Genomic DNA, 14,243 nt, shown 5'->3' on the forward strand with positions numbered 1-14,243 from the left:
TCACAAGAGACTATGTAGATGTCTGTGGTCACTGGATAACATGTTGATACCTGTGGTCCATACTGCAGCTGGGGGCCATGTTGATGTCTGAGATACATGCAGCCACTAGAGGCCACAATGAGGTGTTGTGGAATATTAGTTTAAGATGTGTTACATTTGTTTATGCTGTGAAATATTTGTTTAATGAAGCAATGATATGATGCATTTTTTATGTTGCATTTGTTTAACTCTGTAAAGTTGTGTTACTCTGCCTAACTAAGATATCTAATTGGTCTAATAAAGAAGTAAACAGTCAATAGCTTGACAAGAGAAAGGATAGGTGGGGCTGACAGACAGAATAAAAAGGAGGAGAAATCTAGGCTGGAGAGAAGAAAGAGAAGTAAGAAAAGAAGAAAGAGAGAAGGGCACCAGAAGCCAACACCTAGTCACATAGCCAGCCACGTAATCAATAAGAAGGAAAGGTATATAAAATAAAAAGGTAAAAAGTCCAGAAATAAAACATAGTTAGATATAAATGAGATTAATTTAAGTTAGAAAAACTGACTAGAAATAAACCAAGCTAAGGTAGGGCATTTATAACTAAAAATAAGTCTCTGTGTACTTATTTGAGAGCTGGGTGCTAAGTCCCCAAAGAGTTGAACAAATAACCTACAATGATGTCCTTGCTGCCACTGGAAACCATGTTACTGTCCATGATCCACTCTGGGATCATGTTGATGTTGTAATCCATGTTGCCACTGGAGATCATGATGAAATTCATGGTCCAAGATGCCACCAGAGACCATACAGATTGCCCATGGTCTGTACAGGTATGGAAAGTCCATGATCTGTGCTGCCGGTGGTTGTTATGGGCAAAGAAGAATCTGTTGCAGTAGTATCAATGAGTCTACAGTCTCAATTGAGAATAACAGACATTGAAAGATTCTACAATACACCCACCCATCCCCACAAAAGAAAAAAAAAAGTCTAGACATGAAGCTATTGAGGGAAGTCCTTAAAAAAAGATAAAGATGCTGAAGTATAGCTCTTTGTAGTTGTAGACTTCTGGTGGTAAGGATGGGAAAGGTCTCAGTTATGAGTAAGGGACAGTCCACTGGGAGTTTGACCATGCTCCAGTGAGTATATGGGCAACACAAATTGTAAGAGAGTGGACCTGGGAGGAATGGAAAGTGAGTGTGGTCGATGCATTGCATGAAATTTCTAAATAATTGATAAAAAATATTATGTTGGAAAAAAAAGAAGAAAGTAAGGAAATAGTAACCACTTTAATTACAAATTTCCTTGTAATTTTTCTGGGCTTCTATTTTTCTTTCAATTACAGGACTTCAAATCTTTTCAAACTTTATGGAGAATTAATTATTGGTATGGGAGACTTTTGTTCTTCCAAAACCCAATCTGGTAAGACGTATACTATGGATTTCTTTTACAAATCAAAGTATTAAGCATTCTTTGGAACAAGAATGTTATCCTAGGAATACATCGCAAAATTATGCAAATGTAGTTACATTTCATATAATGGATTCAAATTTAAGTAAAAATTTAAGGCATCTTTCCCACTTGAAAGTGACAAAATATTTCATAAAACTTGTCATAAACCTGTGAAGTAATTTTCAGAAAAGTAACTTTTGGCTCATATGAATATAAACTATATGTAAAATGTATTTTCAACTCAGAATTGTTGAAAAATATATGATAATGTGTATTTTCCATAATTCAGAGAATCATTCAGGAATCGACTAGGGATTTCAGTTACAAATAACAACCAATATTAGTTTACCAGTTATATGACATGTACCTTACCAATGCAATAAGGAAAAATGCTTGCAGTGGTAGACGGAGCGAGTGCATCTTCTATGTACTATTTATGTAAACTGAAAATGTTCTACAGGCCAGATAATAAAGAGAATCACAGACCAAGCAAGATGTTTACACAAACAAATCCCTTTGGTAGTGTCTTGGTCTGAGTCCCTTTGGAGCTCAGAATTCCCCAAAACATCTCTAATTCCTAGCACATAGTACTATAGTACTAAGTATCCTGGCACCCTGAACCTCGTGGTCTTGCGATATTAAACTTATTCTGCTAACTATTGGCCACAGACCCCTCAACATTCATTCCAGCCAGCCACTTTCTCCAACTCTACCCCAGGAGGAGCACCTGCTTTGATTTTGCTTTGAGTATTGTTTGGCAATAGTTGCAATGTAACTATTAATGACAACTGTCCAAAGGCGCCAACTGAATTTAATTATGTTTATCCCAGATTCCAATATAATAACGAAAAGATTATTTAAGGGATAGCTTGGGAATATCTTTATGCCACATGTTAGCATTGGCCATTTTAGTCTATCTCAGGATGTTTTATATATCAGCCTGCACAGCATTAGATTCTGTTATGGCATTAACTTGATTCTGTTTATTCTTCACCTTTACCCCAATCCCTGACCCTCTCCCTCATCACTTCCTTTCTGCTTCCATGCCACATCACACAAAGCCTACTGCAACTCTTACTAGTTTCATAACCTATTTCTACATTCACTAGGATTTATACCTATAACAAGTTAGGATCTACATATTATAGACTATATAATTTGTCTTTCTTGGTCTGAGTTACCTTGTAATATTTTTCAGATCCATTTTTCTTCTAATTTAATTCAATTTTTTTCTCTACAACCAAGTAAAATTTCATCATGTATATATACATTTTCATTATCCGTTCCTCTGCTGATGGACATCTAGCCTGGTTTCAGTTTCCTGCTGTTGAAAATATTATAGCAATAAGCTTGGACATGCAAGTGTTACAGTGGGAGAATGCTAAGGCCTTGGAGCATACATCAGGAAATAGTATAGCTAGATCATATTGAAAATTTACTTTTAATTTTTAAGGATTTATTTATTTGTATTCGTGTGCATACACTTAGTGAATGTTTACACTTGTATGCAGGTACCCACAGAGGGCAGGAGAAGGTGCCAGTTCCTCTGGAACCTTACTGTCCCCTTCTTGATCAAAGCTGGAAGATACATTTCCAAAGTCATTGTAATTTGCCTTTCCTTGATAGCTAAGGATGCCAAACACACATCCTCTTCTCCCTCCAACCCTCCTAGTACCCTCCAACCTCCTTCTCTCCCAGATCTATTTCCATTCAGAAAAGTACAGGCCTCCCAAGGATATCAACAGAACATGGCATAACAAGGCACAATAAGATTAGGGGAGAAAAAACCCTCATATCAAGCAACCCAGTGGGAGGAAAAGGGTTCCCAAGAGTAGGCAAAAGAGTCAGAGACACCCCCAACTCCTACTTTAAGAGTCCCACAAAATCCCTAAGCTAAACAGCCACAACATATTTGCAGAGGACAAAGACAGACAGTTATAAAGGAGTAAAGATAAAAGATAATAAAATAAATATTAAAAAGCTATAGAGTAAAAATAAGCCACATAAAGACTGGAATTTCACAGAGTCTGGATTATGTATATTATTGTGTTATCTTTGAATTTTTTGACTATGAAGGAGCTATGTATAGAGAGACATTTCATTGTATGGGCTGCTAAGCTAAACCAGTATATTATAAAGGTATGATGACTTCCAAATTTGGGTATAAGGATATGTTGCTTTGGAAAGAGGTTTTTCTCTTGTTTCCACAGAGGATGAGAACCTGTGGATTGCTTCCAGACTGGTATGGTATGATGGAACAAGACCCCCTGAAAGGTTGCTGTGAACACCCTCAAAAAATTACTTCACCCAACTGCTGACTGAGATGAACCTAGCACACAGGATACACCATGAAAAACCTGATTAACAGTGTCCCCAAACAGCAAGAAGCAGTATGGACAGAACTACGCCCATATTCCCAAATATTGTCTGTAAATGTTCCTTTACATTTAAAAGGGGATATGCTATAGAGATTAGCATTGGTATGGATCTTGCTTTATTAATACAAATTTAAGGTAAATTTTGTTATACTGTATGTGTATATTTCTACCCTTGATTAAGGTATTGTCTTTGTTCATTTAAAAATACAATGTATAATTAAGAAATATAGGTTAATAGTCATCAATAATAGTGAAGCTCATAGTCATTATACACACACATACATATGTATATATGTATGTCAGTTACTGACATTATATATACATATATATATATATATATATATATATATATATATATATGTCAGTTAGGTATTTTCCAAATCTTTCAGACCTTCAGAATATGGCATTTAAAATGTTTAAGAACTTAGAACTTTTCATGACAGTGAGACACATCTGTTCCTGGCAGCACCAAGCTACTTCAAGAGGATGATGGGCACTGAAGAGGCTCCTTATGGAGTTGGTTAGCCATTTGAACAAGAAACTGCTCTTGCCTGGACTGCTTAACTGGACATACAGGACCTGCAGAGAAATGACTGATGAACTTGCCTAAAGGTGAGACAGTGCTTCAGGGTTCCTGCTTCATGAAAGAGTCTGCTAGATATTCTGCAGGATACAGAAGAAAGTGACTGACAAACTGCCAGTATAGGTGGAACTCTCTTTGAAATTTCCTGCTTTGTGGAAAAGTATGCTGGATACTTTGGGCATGTAGGCTAAAGATGGATGCCCCTACAGTACAGAAGAACTTTGGGTGACTGTCCAGGTAGCAAGAAGTCTCTGTCAATTCTAGAGTTTTGGAAGTTGCTTTAAATGAACTTATTGTTTACTTAGGTAATAATATATCCTTCTGGAGTCTTTAATGGAGTTGAAGAATAGATAGTTCTATAGTTTTGCTTAGATATGGTATAGATATAAATATTGTAACTGTAATTCTTGCTTAATACCTGTTTTGTTATATGTAATTTTACTATGTTAACGTTAAAGTCTTCTTTTTTATTTAAACAGAAAAGGGGAGGTGATGTGGGAGTCCCCTCTATGTGCTGTAATTACCACTATGAATAAAGAAACTGCCTTGGCCTGTTGATGGGGCAGAACTTATGTAGGTGGGGAAGGTGGAACTGAATGCTTGGATAAAGAAGGCAGAGTCAGAGATGCCATGGATCCACAGCCAGAGGTAGATGAGCTGAAACTTTGCTAGTAGGCCACGACCTCGTTGTGATATAAAGATTGATAAAAATGGGTTAAATTAAGATATAGGAGTTAGCCAATAAGAAGCCACAGCTAATGGGCCAAGCAGTGTTTTAATTAACATAATAACAAAATAATCTGTATGATTATTTTGGTTCTGGGTGGCCAGGATGAACAAGCAGCCCCCTCATTCAAAAGGGCACAGCACTATCAGTTGAGAGAGGTGTATGCAGTCCCTGAGGGAGCACAGCTCTATCAGCTGAGGTGTACACAGTTCCTGAGGGAGCACAGCTCTATCAGCTGAGAGGTATGCAGTCTTGACTTTGCACTTATTACAGCTGTTGTGGGAATACTACCCACCTTCCCAGAAAGATGTTGAGGCAATGATTTTTAGCTAATGAAATACGAGAGGCCTAGAAGGCCCAAGTCTTGTATTCTGATCAAAGATTCTTCTATATATTTATGGAAAACATTTACTTAAAAGTCAGGTCATTGTGAGACCTTGGGTTAGAGAGCCTGAAATGTCAAATACATTTCTATACCAACATTAGGTACCACAAAGACAAAATATTTTTGTAAAAAATTTATTTCTCTGTAAATACAAATTCCAACATCAACAAACAATAGTCCAGTGGAAAAATACTAGCCATTAACATTGAAAACTTTTTCTCTTAGTTTAATAAATAGAACTTTGGCATTCAAATTTCTAGCTGTAAACCCTATTTAAAAAACAAAACCAAAAACAACTCCTTTCCAAAAAGGAGGAAAAACAAAGTCAGAAGGCATAAGCCAGCCAGTGGCTTCACATTTTTTTTTTACAATAACTGTATTTCAGTTAAATCATGAACACTGTATTTACACATGAGGTATTCTGGTGGTTCAAAAACTGAACCTAGTTTACAAACCCACCAGTCAGTGACTGATTGCACACTCTGCTGTGCTGTGCTTTTAATGTGACCGTCTAGCACCTTACTACTTCTGGTCACCACGCCAACATTATGTCAATTTCATGCTTAAGTATTTAAATAACTGCATATATAATATATAAATACACACACATACATACAAATGAGTACATTTTAAAGGAATTTCCTGCTCTCTATACAGAAAAGGCTGAGCTTCAAACACATCCAAATATGATATACATCCTCTCAAGTTTACTAAGGTAACTATCATCTAAGAAGAAATGGCTCTTTTTAGAAAAATTCTTAAGTCTATTTACCAAAGAACAAGGTGCAATAATCAACATTCTCATAGTTCATGTAAGAGAAATAAACACTGCAGGCAAAAAGGCACAAAAGGTTCTCTCTGTATGCAGCTGCAACAGTGTTGCCAATGACTTATTGATTTCAAAGTACATTCTATTATATTGAATATTTCATTTAAATAATAAGAATCTCAATCATTCCCTTTCATGATTAAATGTATGATGCATTCATACAGCAATTACCATCAGTGTGTTTTGGGGGTGAAATTGAAATTTTACTCTTTGTACCAAACAGGACACAGTTTCTCTTCGTTCGTGAGCACTGAAAAGAACTGTCAGAAATGGAAACGAATGGGAAGCAAGGGCTACTGGTGGCTCCAAATGTCATCTGCTTGGTCTGTGTGGCCATTCAGAGAACATCCTATCACTCTACCATATATCCGGTGACAGAAATATAGACAAGAACTCCAGCAATCTAAACCAGAGGTGTGCTAGCACTGAACAGTACTGTGCAAAATAGCCTGTTGCTCAGCTCCTGTTGCTCAATATTGCTGATATTTAAAGAGCATTCTCCAACGAAACGGTCCCTTTACAACCTGCCCGAGATTCCCAATGAGTCTGAAACAAGAACAATATTTCCTCACAACGTTCTAAGTCGAACTGTCCAATATTCCCTTTAGCAACATTTTCTAGCTCTTAATATTTTTCTAACAAGCTACTAAAAGTTAAATTCAGTTTCACAAAATTAAAATCCCACAACCATCACTAAGATATAATAATACTAACTTTAAATAGTGAATCCATTCCAAGTATTAAAAGGGACCATGCTCTTAAGAATAAAATTCTTGTATATGTATCTTGTCAAGACTCTTACAACCAGACGCCATTGGAAACGCACTAAGTTTAAGTCTGCTTTTCTGACATCACACGCGAGAACAGTGCATCTCTGTGTCCTTGATTCAGCTAGTTCTACTGGCATAGGGAAACGGTGACTTTCCTGCAGCAACTGTTAGCCTACCTCTGTTCTACGTGGCTGTGTTCAAATGGCTTCACCTTGAATAGACTAAAAGTAAAAATACTGTGTAACACTTCTTAGGAGAATAAGACTTTATACACAAATGCATAAATGAAAAAAGATCATTGCATATGAAAATTTACAGATAGATTTACTTTAGAGTTAAGTTCCTTCTTATTGTAGGCTTATGTTATTATAGTAACTCCATGTACACCCTACTTCAAAATGTGGACAAAACACTATAGAATTGCTGTTTGCCATTGCACTTGACCTAATGATAATTTTTTGTTTTCAATGGATGTGATATTATTATTATTCTAACATGGGTGTGTCTCAAGGCAGGAGATGTTTCTGGAAAATGAAATGCTGACTAACTAGAACATAACTAGCTCCGTCTTCCTCAAAATTCCCTCCAAAGCTGACTCCTTGCTATCACAGTCCTTCATTAACTCTAGACTCTAGTAAGAGATTAGTATTTTGTAGTCAATTATATCAAAATATGAATCAAAATCTAACACATCTGAATGTCTTTTTAATGGTAGCATACAGTTTAAAAATTAAAATGTATCAATAAGAGTTTGGTAATTTCTTAATTAAAAATTTTTATTCTAACATATGCGAATTAAATTTATTAAGTTTTAGAAAGCTAGCCGAAACAAAAATTATTTATTGCAAATGGCCAGACGAAAGGTATTTGTGCATGTCTCTATGTGTAGATGACCGTAAATTTGTTTTAAAAAGCAGTAAGTAGAAAAACTCAAAGCATGAAACTAAGAACCTAGGACTTAGGTACTCTAAGAAGATGCTAACACACATCAGCAATAGTTGCTCTACAGGGCTATGGTTTTAGGTGGCTGTATTTCTGACACCATGAAAGAACAGGGAGGACTCTATCCAAAGCCAAAGTAAATCTGTTACTGTTGTAGCGGTTGACCAAGTAGATGTTATTATCTGACTTTACAGCTTGGGACCATCTACACATGTTACTTTTTGCACAGCATGTATTTTTGCAGTGAACAATTTCTTGATTATCATTAAAACATTACCCCCCCCAAACCCAATGAACACATTTTTAAAGAACCAAATTCTTAGACAGAATTCTCTCTGGGTTAGAGAGCTAGGTTGCATACTCGCTTCAACACACTGATTTATTAGTAGTCAGATCCCAAGAGGAGTAGAGTGGATTTAGCACTAAATAGAAGGGAAATCTGTCATTATTATATAGTATAACCAACTACTGAAATATAACTACCAAATGAATATGGACAATTCAATTCTGAACTAATTATCTTCCTAAGCAATCTCCTTAAAGGCCTGTTCTACTAAGTTCTCATTGATGAGATTAAGAAAAATCTTTCCTACCAGAATAAGCTTAGCAAGAAAACAGTTTATGCCAGTCAACAGTACTATCCTGCCGGCTCCACACCCTTTACTCTCCCACCTATGTAGTCCTGCCTGAAGAAAATTGGGTTGCATCTTAATTAATTAATTAATTAATTAATCTCCCACCTATGTAGTCCTGTCTGAAGAAAATTGGGTTGCATTAAGTGGAGAGGGAGGGATGAAGGGAGGGAAAAAGGAAGGAAAGGAAGGAAGGAAAAACACACCCATAAAAGGCAATGCTTTGCCTGTATTAAAAAGATTGTAATGAGTTCTCAGCTGGCAATAAAATATATAATCTTTCTAAAACATAAAATGATACACAGACAATATTATTTGAAGTTTAAATGACTGTATCTGCTCAAATGAGTTGCATTACATAGTAGTACCCTGTGCTCCAAATGAACCAACCTAAGCAATATCACACTCCATGACAAGCTGTTTGTAATGCAACAAATCTAGTAATTAAAATATCACTGAGACTTAGGCTTTGTTTTATGTTACTGTTAATTCATATATGAATAATGAGTTGGCTTTCTCTTAAAGTAGTTTAAAGCAGGCCCGACACTGCTTAAATGTGAGTGCCTAAGTGTGGATAAAAATCAGCCCTGCCAGAGTTACTTTATCATCTTCCTTTTTATACTAGTCACTGAAGGCCTCAGAGGGCTCCTATTAATTTTATATGGCTCTCTTTACATATATATCATAAATAAAGATTACAAATAGTAAGGGGTATGCTGAAATTAATTGCAATTACTTTTTGTATATTAACTTTTCATACAAAGCCAATGGAAAAATCCTCATGGCAGCTTCACACTGCTGAGACAATCTATGACCACTGTGGAAGAAACAGCTGTCCCCAGTGCCAAAATCAGCAAGCGCACCATCTCAATACAGCCACTTTTTAAAGTACTAATGACTTTCCTTGCTAGCCTTCTGTATTAGAACACTGCCCTGGAACTGGATCAGGTCAGTCTGCCTAGAAGAATCCAAAGTGAAGAATCAACAGTGTGTGCCTTTTAAAGTCTTGCTTTGACCCTTGAAATCCCATTACTGTGTTGACAGAGTCCATGCATATGCAAATGCACACGCATGGCAAGCACACACAGACAGAAAGACAAACAGACAGAGACAGAGTGATCAAGCAAGAGAATGAATGAGCACTCACATGTACGTACACAAAATGACAGGAGTAAGGAAACCCTATGCCTTTATCTGAAGAGCACTGTTCACAGCTTGGTCCTACAATCAGTAGTTTGAAAATGCAGGTTGTTTTGTTCTTTTTCTTTCAGACATTATCTCATTTTTCAAATAGTAACATGATTGCTTGCCTGATTTGATCAGCCCCTTCAAACTTCCTCAGAAAAGCAAACCTAACAACAGAAACAACAAAGCTGAAGTCCACTACAAGGAGCTTCACCTTTCCCTTATAGTCCTAAAAAAACCAAAGGAGTCTAACACAGCAGCATTTCACAATGGATCATTGTTGCTGTGGCCCAACACTTGATCACTGGGTAACACAGTTGTCTCCCATGTCCTGAGCATAGCGGTCTGATATTGTAGTCCTTAATTCATCAATGTCCCTCCGTAACTGGCACACATCTGAGAGCTTTTTAGTGAGTGCTTCTGGGCTGTGGTCATTTTCAGTCTCTTCAGCTGAACAGTTCATTGCTGTGTAAAGAAAGCATGGAGAGAATGTCTTAGGTTTCTGAATAGACAGTTCAAGATTCTCATGGAAACATGATGCTGTACAATGAATACCAGTGAGGCTTAGGTTCAAATTATACATTATTTGAGATTAAAAAGACCCTACCTGAGTGGTCTTAAAAAACCACTGCTAGTTAAAATGTATTAAATTCATATAGCATACACAAATTCAGCATGCTTGGTGAATAGCAATATTAGCAAGGCGACAAAGAGCGACTTCTCACATCTCTTTTTAAGTTCCACTAGTGTACTTAATTCTTTCCCAATGACAAAATTTGAAAATTATTTGTACAGACTAAATGTCCTAAATTTTATGATTACAAAAGGGAGTTTTACTGGCATGCAGACATTAGTTTCAAAAGATATAGCCAGAGTATTAGGACCATATAATCTCAAACAACTGAAACAAATGTATAGAGAATGACCTGAAGACTGAATAATGAAGGTGAGGGTCTAGCAGCTAGCTCTTAATTATCTACTCTAGTTTTTTTTTTAAAGCATGTTCCAATAAAAAAAAGCAAGAAAAATGTGAAATAAACTCTTTCAACCTCCGGCACAGCAGGCAACTAACTGGTTTTTTTTTTTTTAAGTACTAATGAACATTTGCCACGATCAAGGTATGATGCTGGATGAAGTCAATGATTTATTCTCAATGCTTTCCAAATGATTCCATAAATAACTAGGCGTAGAGTACACTGTGGATGATTCACCACTACCCAAAAGAGACAGCGGGACAGACAAAACATACGTAGACCTAACTGGAGTAATGGCTGGGACTTGTTTATTGGTGTGCTATCAAAACACAGAACACAGCAGTCTGACAGAAGCTGAGAAACAAGACTAGTAGTGTCTAGCCATTAAACAGTAGAGGACAAAATACATGTGAGAAGAGGCATAAGAAATAAGCTACAGAGATAAGCAGAACCTATTCTAACACAGGGAAGATATTAGGAAAAACAATTTATGGTTTAGATAAAACCCTGAAAACAATCTGAAAAATGGATAGGGAAAGGAGGATGAATAAGATGGGTAATGGTCCAGTTCAGGGTTATGTGAGCCTGACATAATGGTAGGAGTAAATATTAGCTCAATAGAGCTCAACTGCCAACAGTGAGGGTCAGGGACTGGGATCAGGTGGCGTATGGTAGTACTAAGTACTCTGAGGAGAGCAGAGCTGATCGGGACAGTGGGGGGACTTGAGTCATGCTGAGTCTCTAATACCTAGAAAAGAGCCAGTGTGTGTGTGTGTATGTATGTATATATACATATATTATGTATGTATATATGTATATATAAAGAGTTGAGTACAATCAGGAGACCAAAGATGCCTTCTAGACAAGGTGAGGGATCAGTATCTGTATGGGGAAAAGTATTGCAATAACAGAAAAAGATGTAAGTATTCAGAGAGAATAGTGACTAAAAGAGGAAACAAATGAAAATAGCCACTGACTAATAACTCTTGTGTACTCCAATATTTTTTTTTTTGAGACAGGGACCCATTATGCAGTTCTGCCTATTCTGTAACACTCTGTGGACCAGACTGGCCTTGAACTAACAGAGATCCACCTACCTCTGCCTCCCAAATGCTGGGGCTAATGGTGTGCCCAGATGAAACCCAGTAAGAAAGTTGCAGAGAAGTCTAGAGAATCTTGAGGCTAAGCAGTCTTTTATATAAAAGTAGAAGCAGAACTTGGGAATGATGTCATGAAAACCAAGGAGGCAGAGATTTGAAGGATACATGACATAGCAATTCAAAGTAGCTGGCCAGACAGAATTTCACAATGCCACACGTAAGGTAAGGACTTAGAGTTTGAACCTGAAAGTCTGAAAAAAGCTACCACGGGGATTAGTGGTGGTGAAGGGGGTGGAGTCTCAAACCTTCACTGCATTCATATTAGCCTAACTCTATTAATGTAAAGGCTAACAAATGCTATACTAAAATATAGATTAGAAAATAACTGAGGGGGATTTTACATCTCTGAAGTCTGTGATATGTGAACTTCTGTTTCTTCCTCCAAGAGATCCGTTCTAACCAGTGTCGGTGATCATCTGGCATCTTCTCTAAGAGCCACAAAGCCTTTCCAGCCCTTCCCATGTATATCAGTCAGTTCTAGTCTTTGATCACATCTCAATTACAGTACTTACTGAATCCATCTAATAATTCAGTTAATGTGAGAGAGGGGGTTGTTTAATGATCTGCACGGACAGCACCCAACTTAGTATCCACACCATTGAAGGTGTCTGATATCTGCTGACTAATACTGACCAGTGTTTTTCACATGCCTATATTTAAGCATGCCAACATACCTCTATGAAGTGAGGGTAAAAGTCTACTGACCTTGCTTAACACAAATATATGTTTCATTTAACAAGTGACATTCTTTAAGAGCATTTGTTTTAAGCCAAAGTACCTATTATGAGGTAATACAGTAGAATATTTTCTGGAGAAAATAGAAATATTCTCGTCACACACAAACCATACTGAGGCAAGCATTCCACAGAGCGTGTTCCACCACAAACTTTTTTATGTAGCCTTACCCTGTTTTTAAGCTTTTTACTTATATATTTCTTCCCTATTAAAAAGATATCAATAAGACAATATTCTATTCTTGAGAACTACACAAAGAGATGGGCATTCCTACAAAAAGAACCCCCAAAGGAAGGTTCGTATTAGTTTGTTACTGTGGCAGCTCTTCCACAATTCCAGGCAGAAAGGGAAAGAACTGAGACAGAGTAGAGAGGATGTCACAAAGAAAGCATAAAAGTCATGTGTGCCAAAGGCAGCACATCTGTGGGAGAGAATTTGGCTCCCTTGAAACGACTGGCACTCCCATTCAGCCACAGGACACAGGACACTTACAAAAGCAGTGAGTACAAAGAATAGAGACGCAGAGAGGGAAATCAGAGAAGCATCACCTTTCACGATAGCCACAAATAGCATAAAATATCTTGGGGTAACTCTAACCAAGGAAGTGAAAGATCTATTTGACAAGAACTTTAAGTCTTTGAAGAAAGAAACTGAAGAGGACACCAGAAAACGGAAGGATCTCCCTTGCTCTTGAATTGGGAGGATCAATATAGTAAAAATGGCAATTCTACCAAAAGCAATCTATAGATTCAATGCAATCCCCATCAAAATCCCAACAAAATTCTTCACAGACCTTGAGAGCACAATAATCAACTATATGGAAAAACAAAAAACCCAGGATAGCCAAAACAATCCTACACAATAAAAGTACTTCTGGAGGCATTACCATCCCTGACTTCAAACTCTATTACAGAGCTACAGTAATGAAAACAGCATGGTATTGGCATAAAGACAGAAATGTTGACCAATGGAATCAAATCGAAGACCCGGATATTAACCCACAAACCTATGAACACCTAATTTTTGACAAAGGAGCTAAAATTATACAATGGAAGAAAGAAAGCATCTTTAACAAATGGTGCTAGCATAACTGGATGTCAACCTGTAGAAGAATTATAATAGATCCATGATGTGGGAGTGTCATATATCAATCTGTTGATTTCATTGGCTGAGCAATAAAGAAACTGCTTGGCTTAGCTTAGAGCATAGATGGGAGGAGGAAACAGAATAGAATTCTGGGCAGAAGAGGAAGTGAGGTCAGACTCTGCTCTGCTCCCGGAGAGACTCGACAGCTCTGCTCTGGAGCAGAGACGCCATGCTTGCCATGCTACACTCTCCCAGGATGGACGAAGGCTAGAATCTTCCCGGTAAGCGCACCCTGGGGTGCTTACACACATCATTAGAAATGGGCTAGTCCAGGTGCGAGAATTAGCCTATAAGGGCTAGAGTATGGGCCAAGCAGTTCTTTAAATGAATACAGTTTGTGTGTTGTTATTTCGGGCATAAGCTAGCCAA

At 37.3% G+C, this 14,243-nt stretch overlaps 1 protein-coding gene across 5 annotated transcripts in view; it reads right to left on the reverse strand.

Annotated features, from left to right (window-relative positions):
• Window positions 1–5,619: 5,619 nt before the first annotated feature.
• Window positions 5,620–14,243, reverse strand: part of Cep85l (centrosomal protein 85 like) — a 115,007-nt gene continuing 106,383 nt past the window's right edge. For all 5 annotated transcript variants that reach the window (XM_050138052.1, XM_050138051.1, XM_050138055.1 and 2 more), the window contains one exon: window positions 5,620–10,324. In XM_050138052.1, the coding sequence (XP_049994009.1) occupies window positions 10,161–10,324 (164 nt within the window). In that variant the 3' untranslated portion in view covers window positions 5,620–10,160. The remainder of the gene's footprint in view (window positions 10,325–14,243) is intronic.

Source organism: Alexandromys fortis, unplaced genomic scaffold (assembly GCF_014885135.2).
Source record: "Alexandromys fortis isolate MF-2015 unplaced genomic scaffold, M_Fortis_MF-2015_v1.1 scaffold_14, whole genome shotgun sequence".
Taxonomy (NCBI): Eukaryota; Metazoa; Chordata; class Mammalia; order Rodentia; family Cricetidae; genus Alexandromys; species Alexandromys fortis.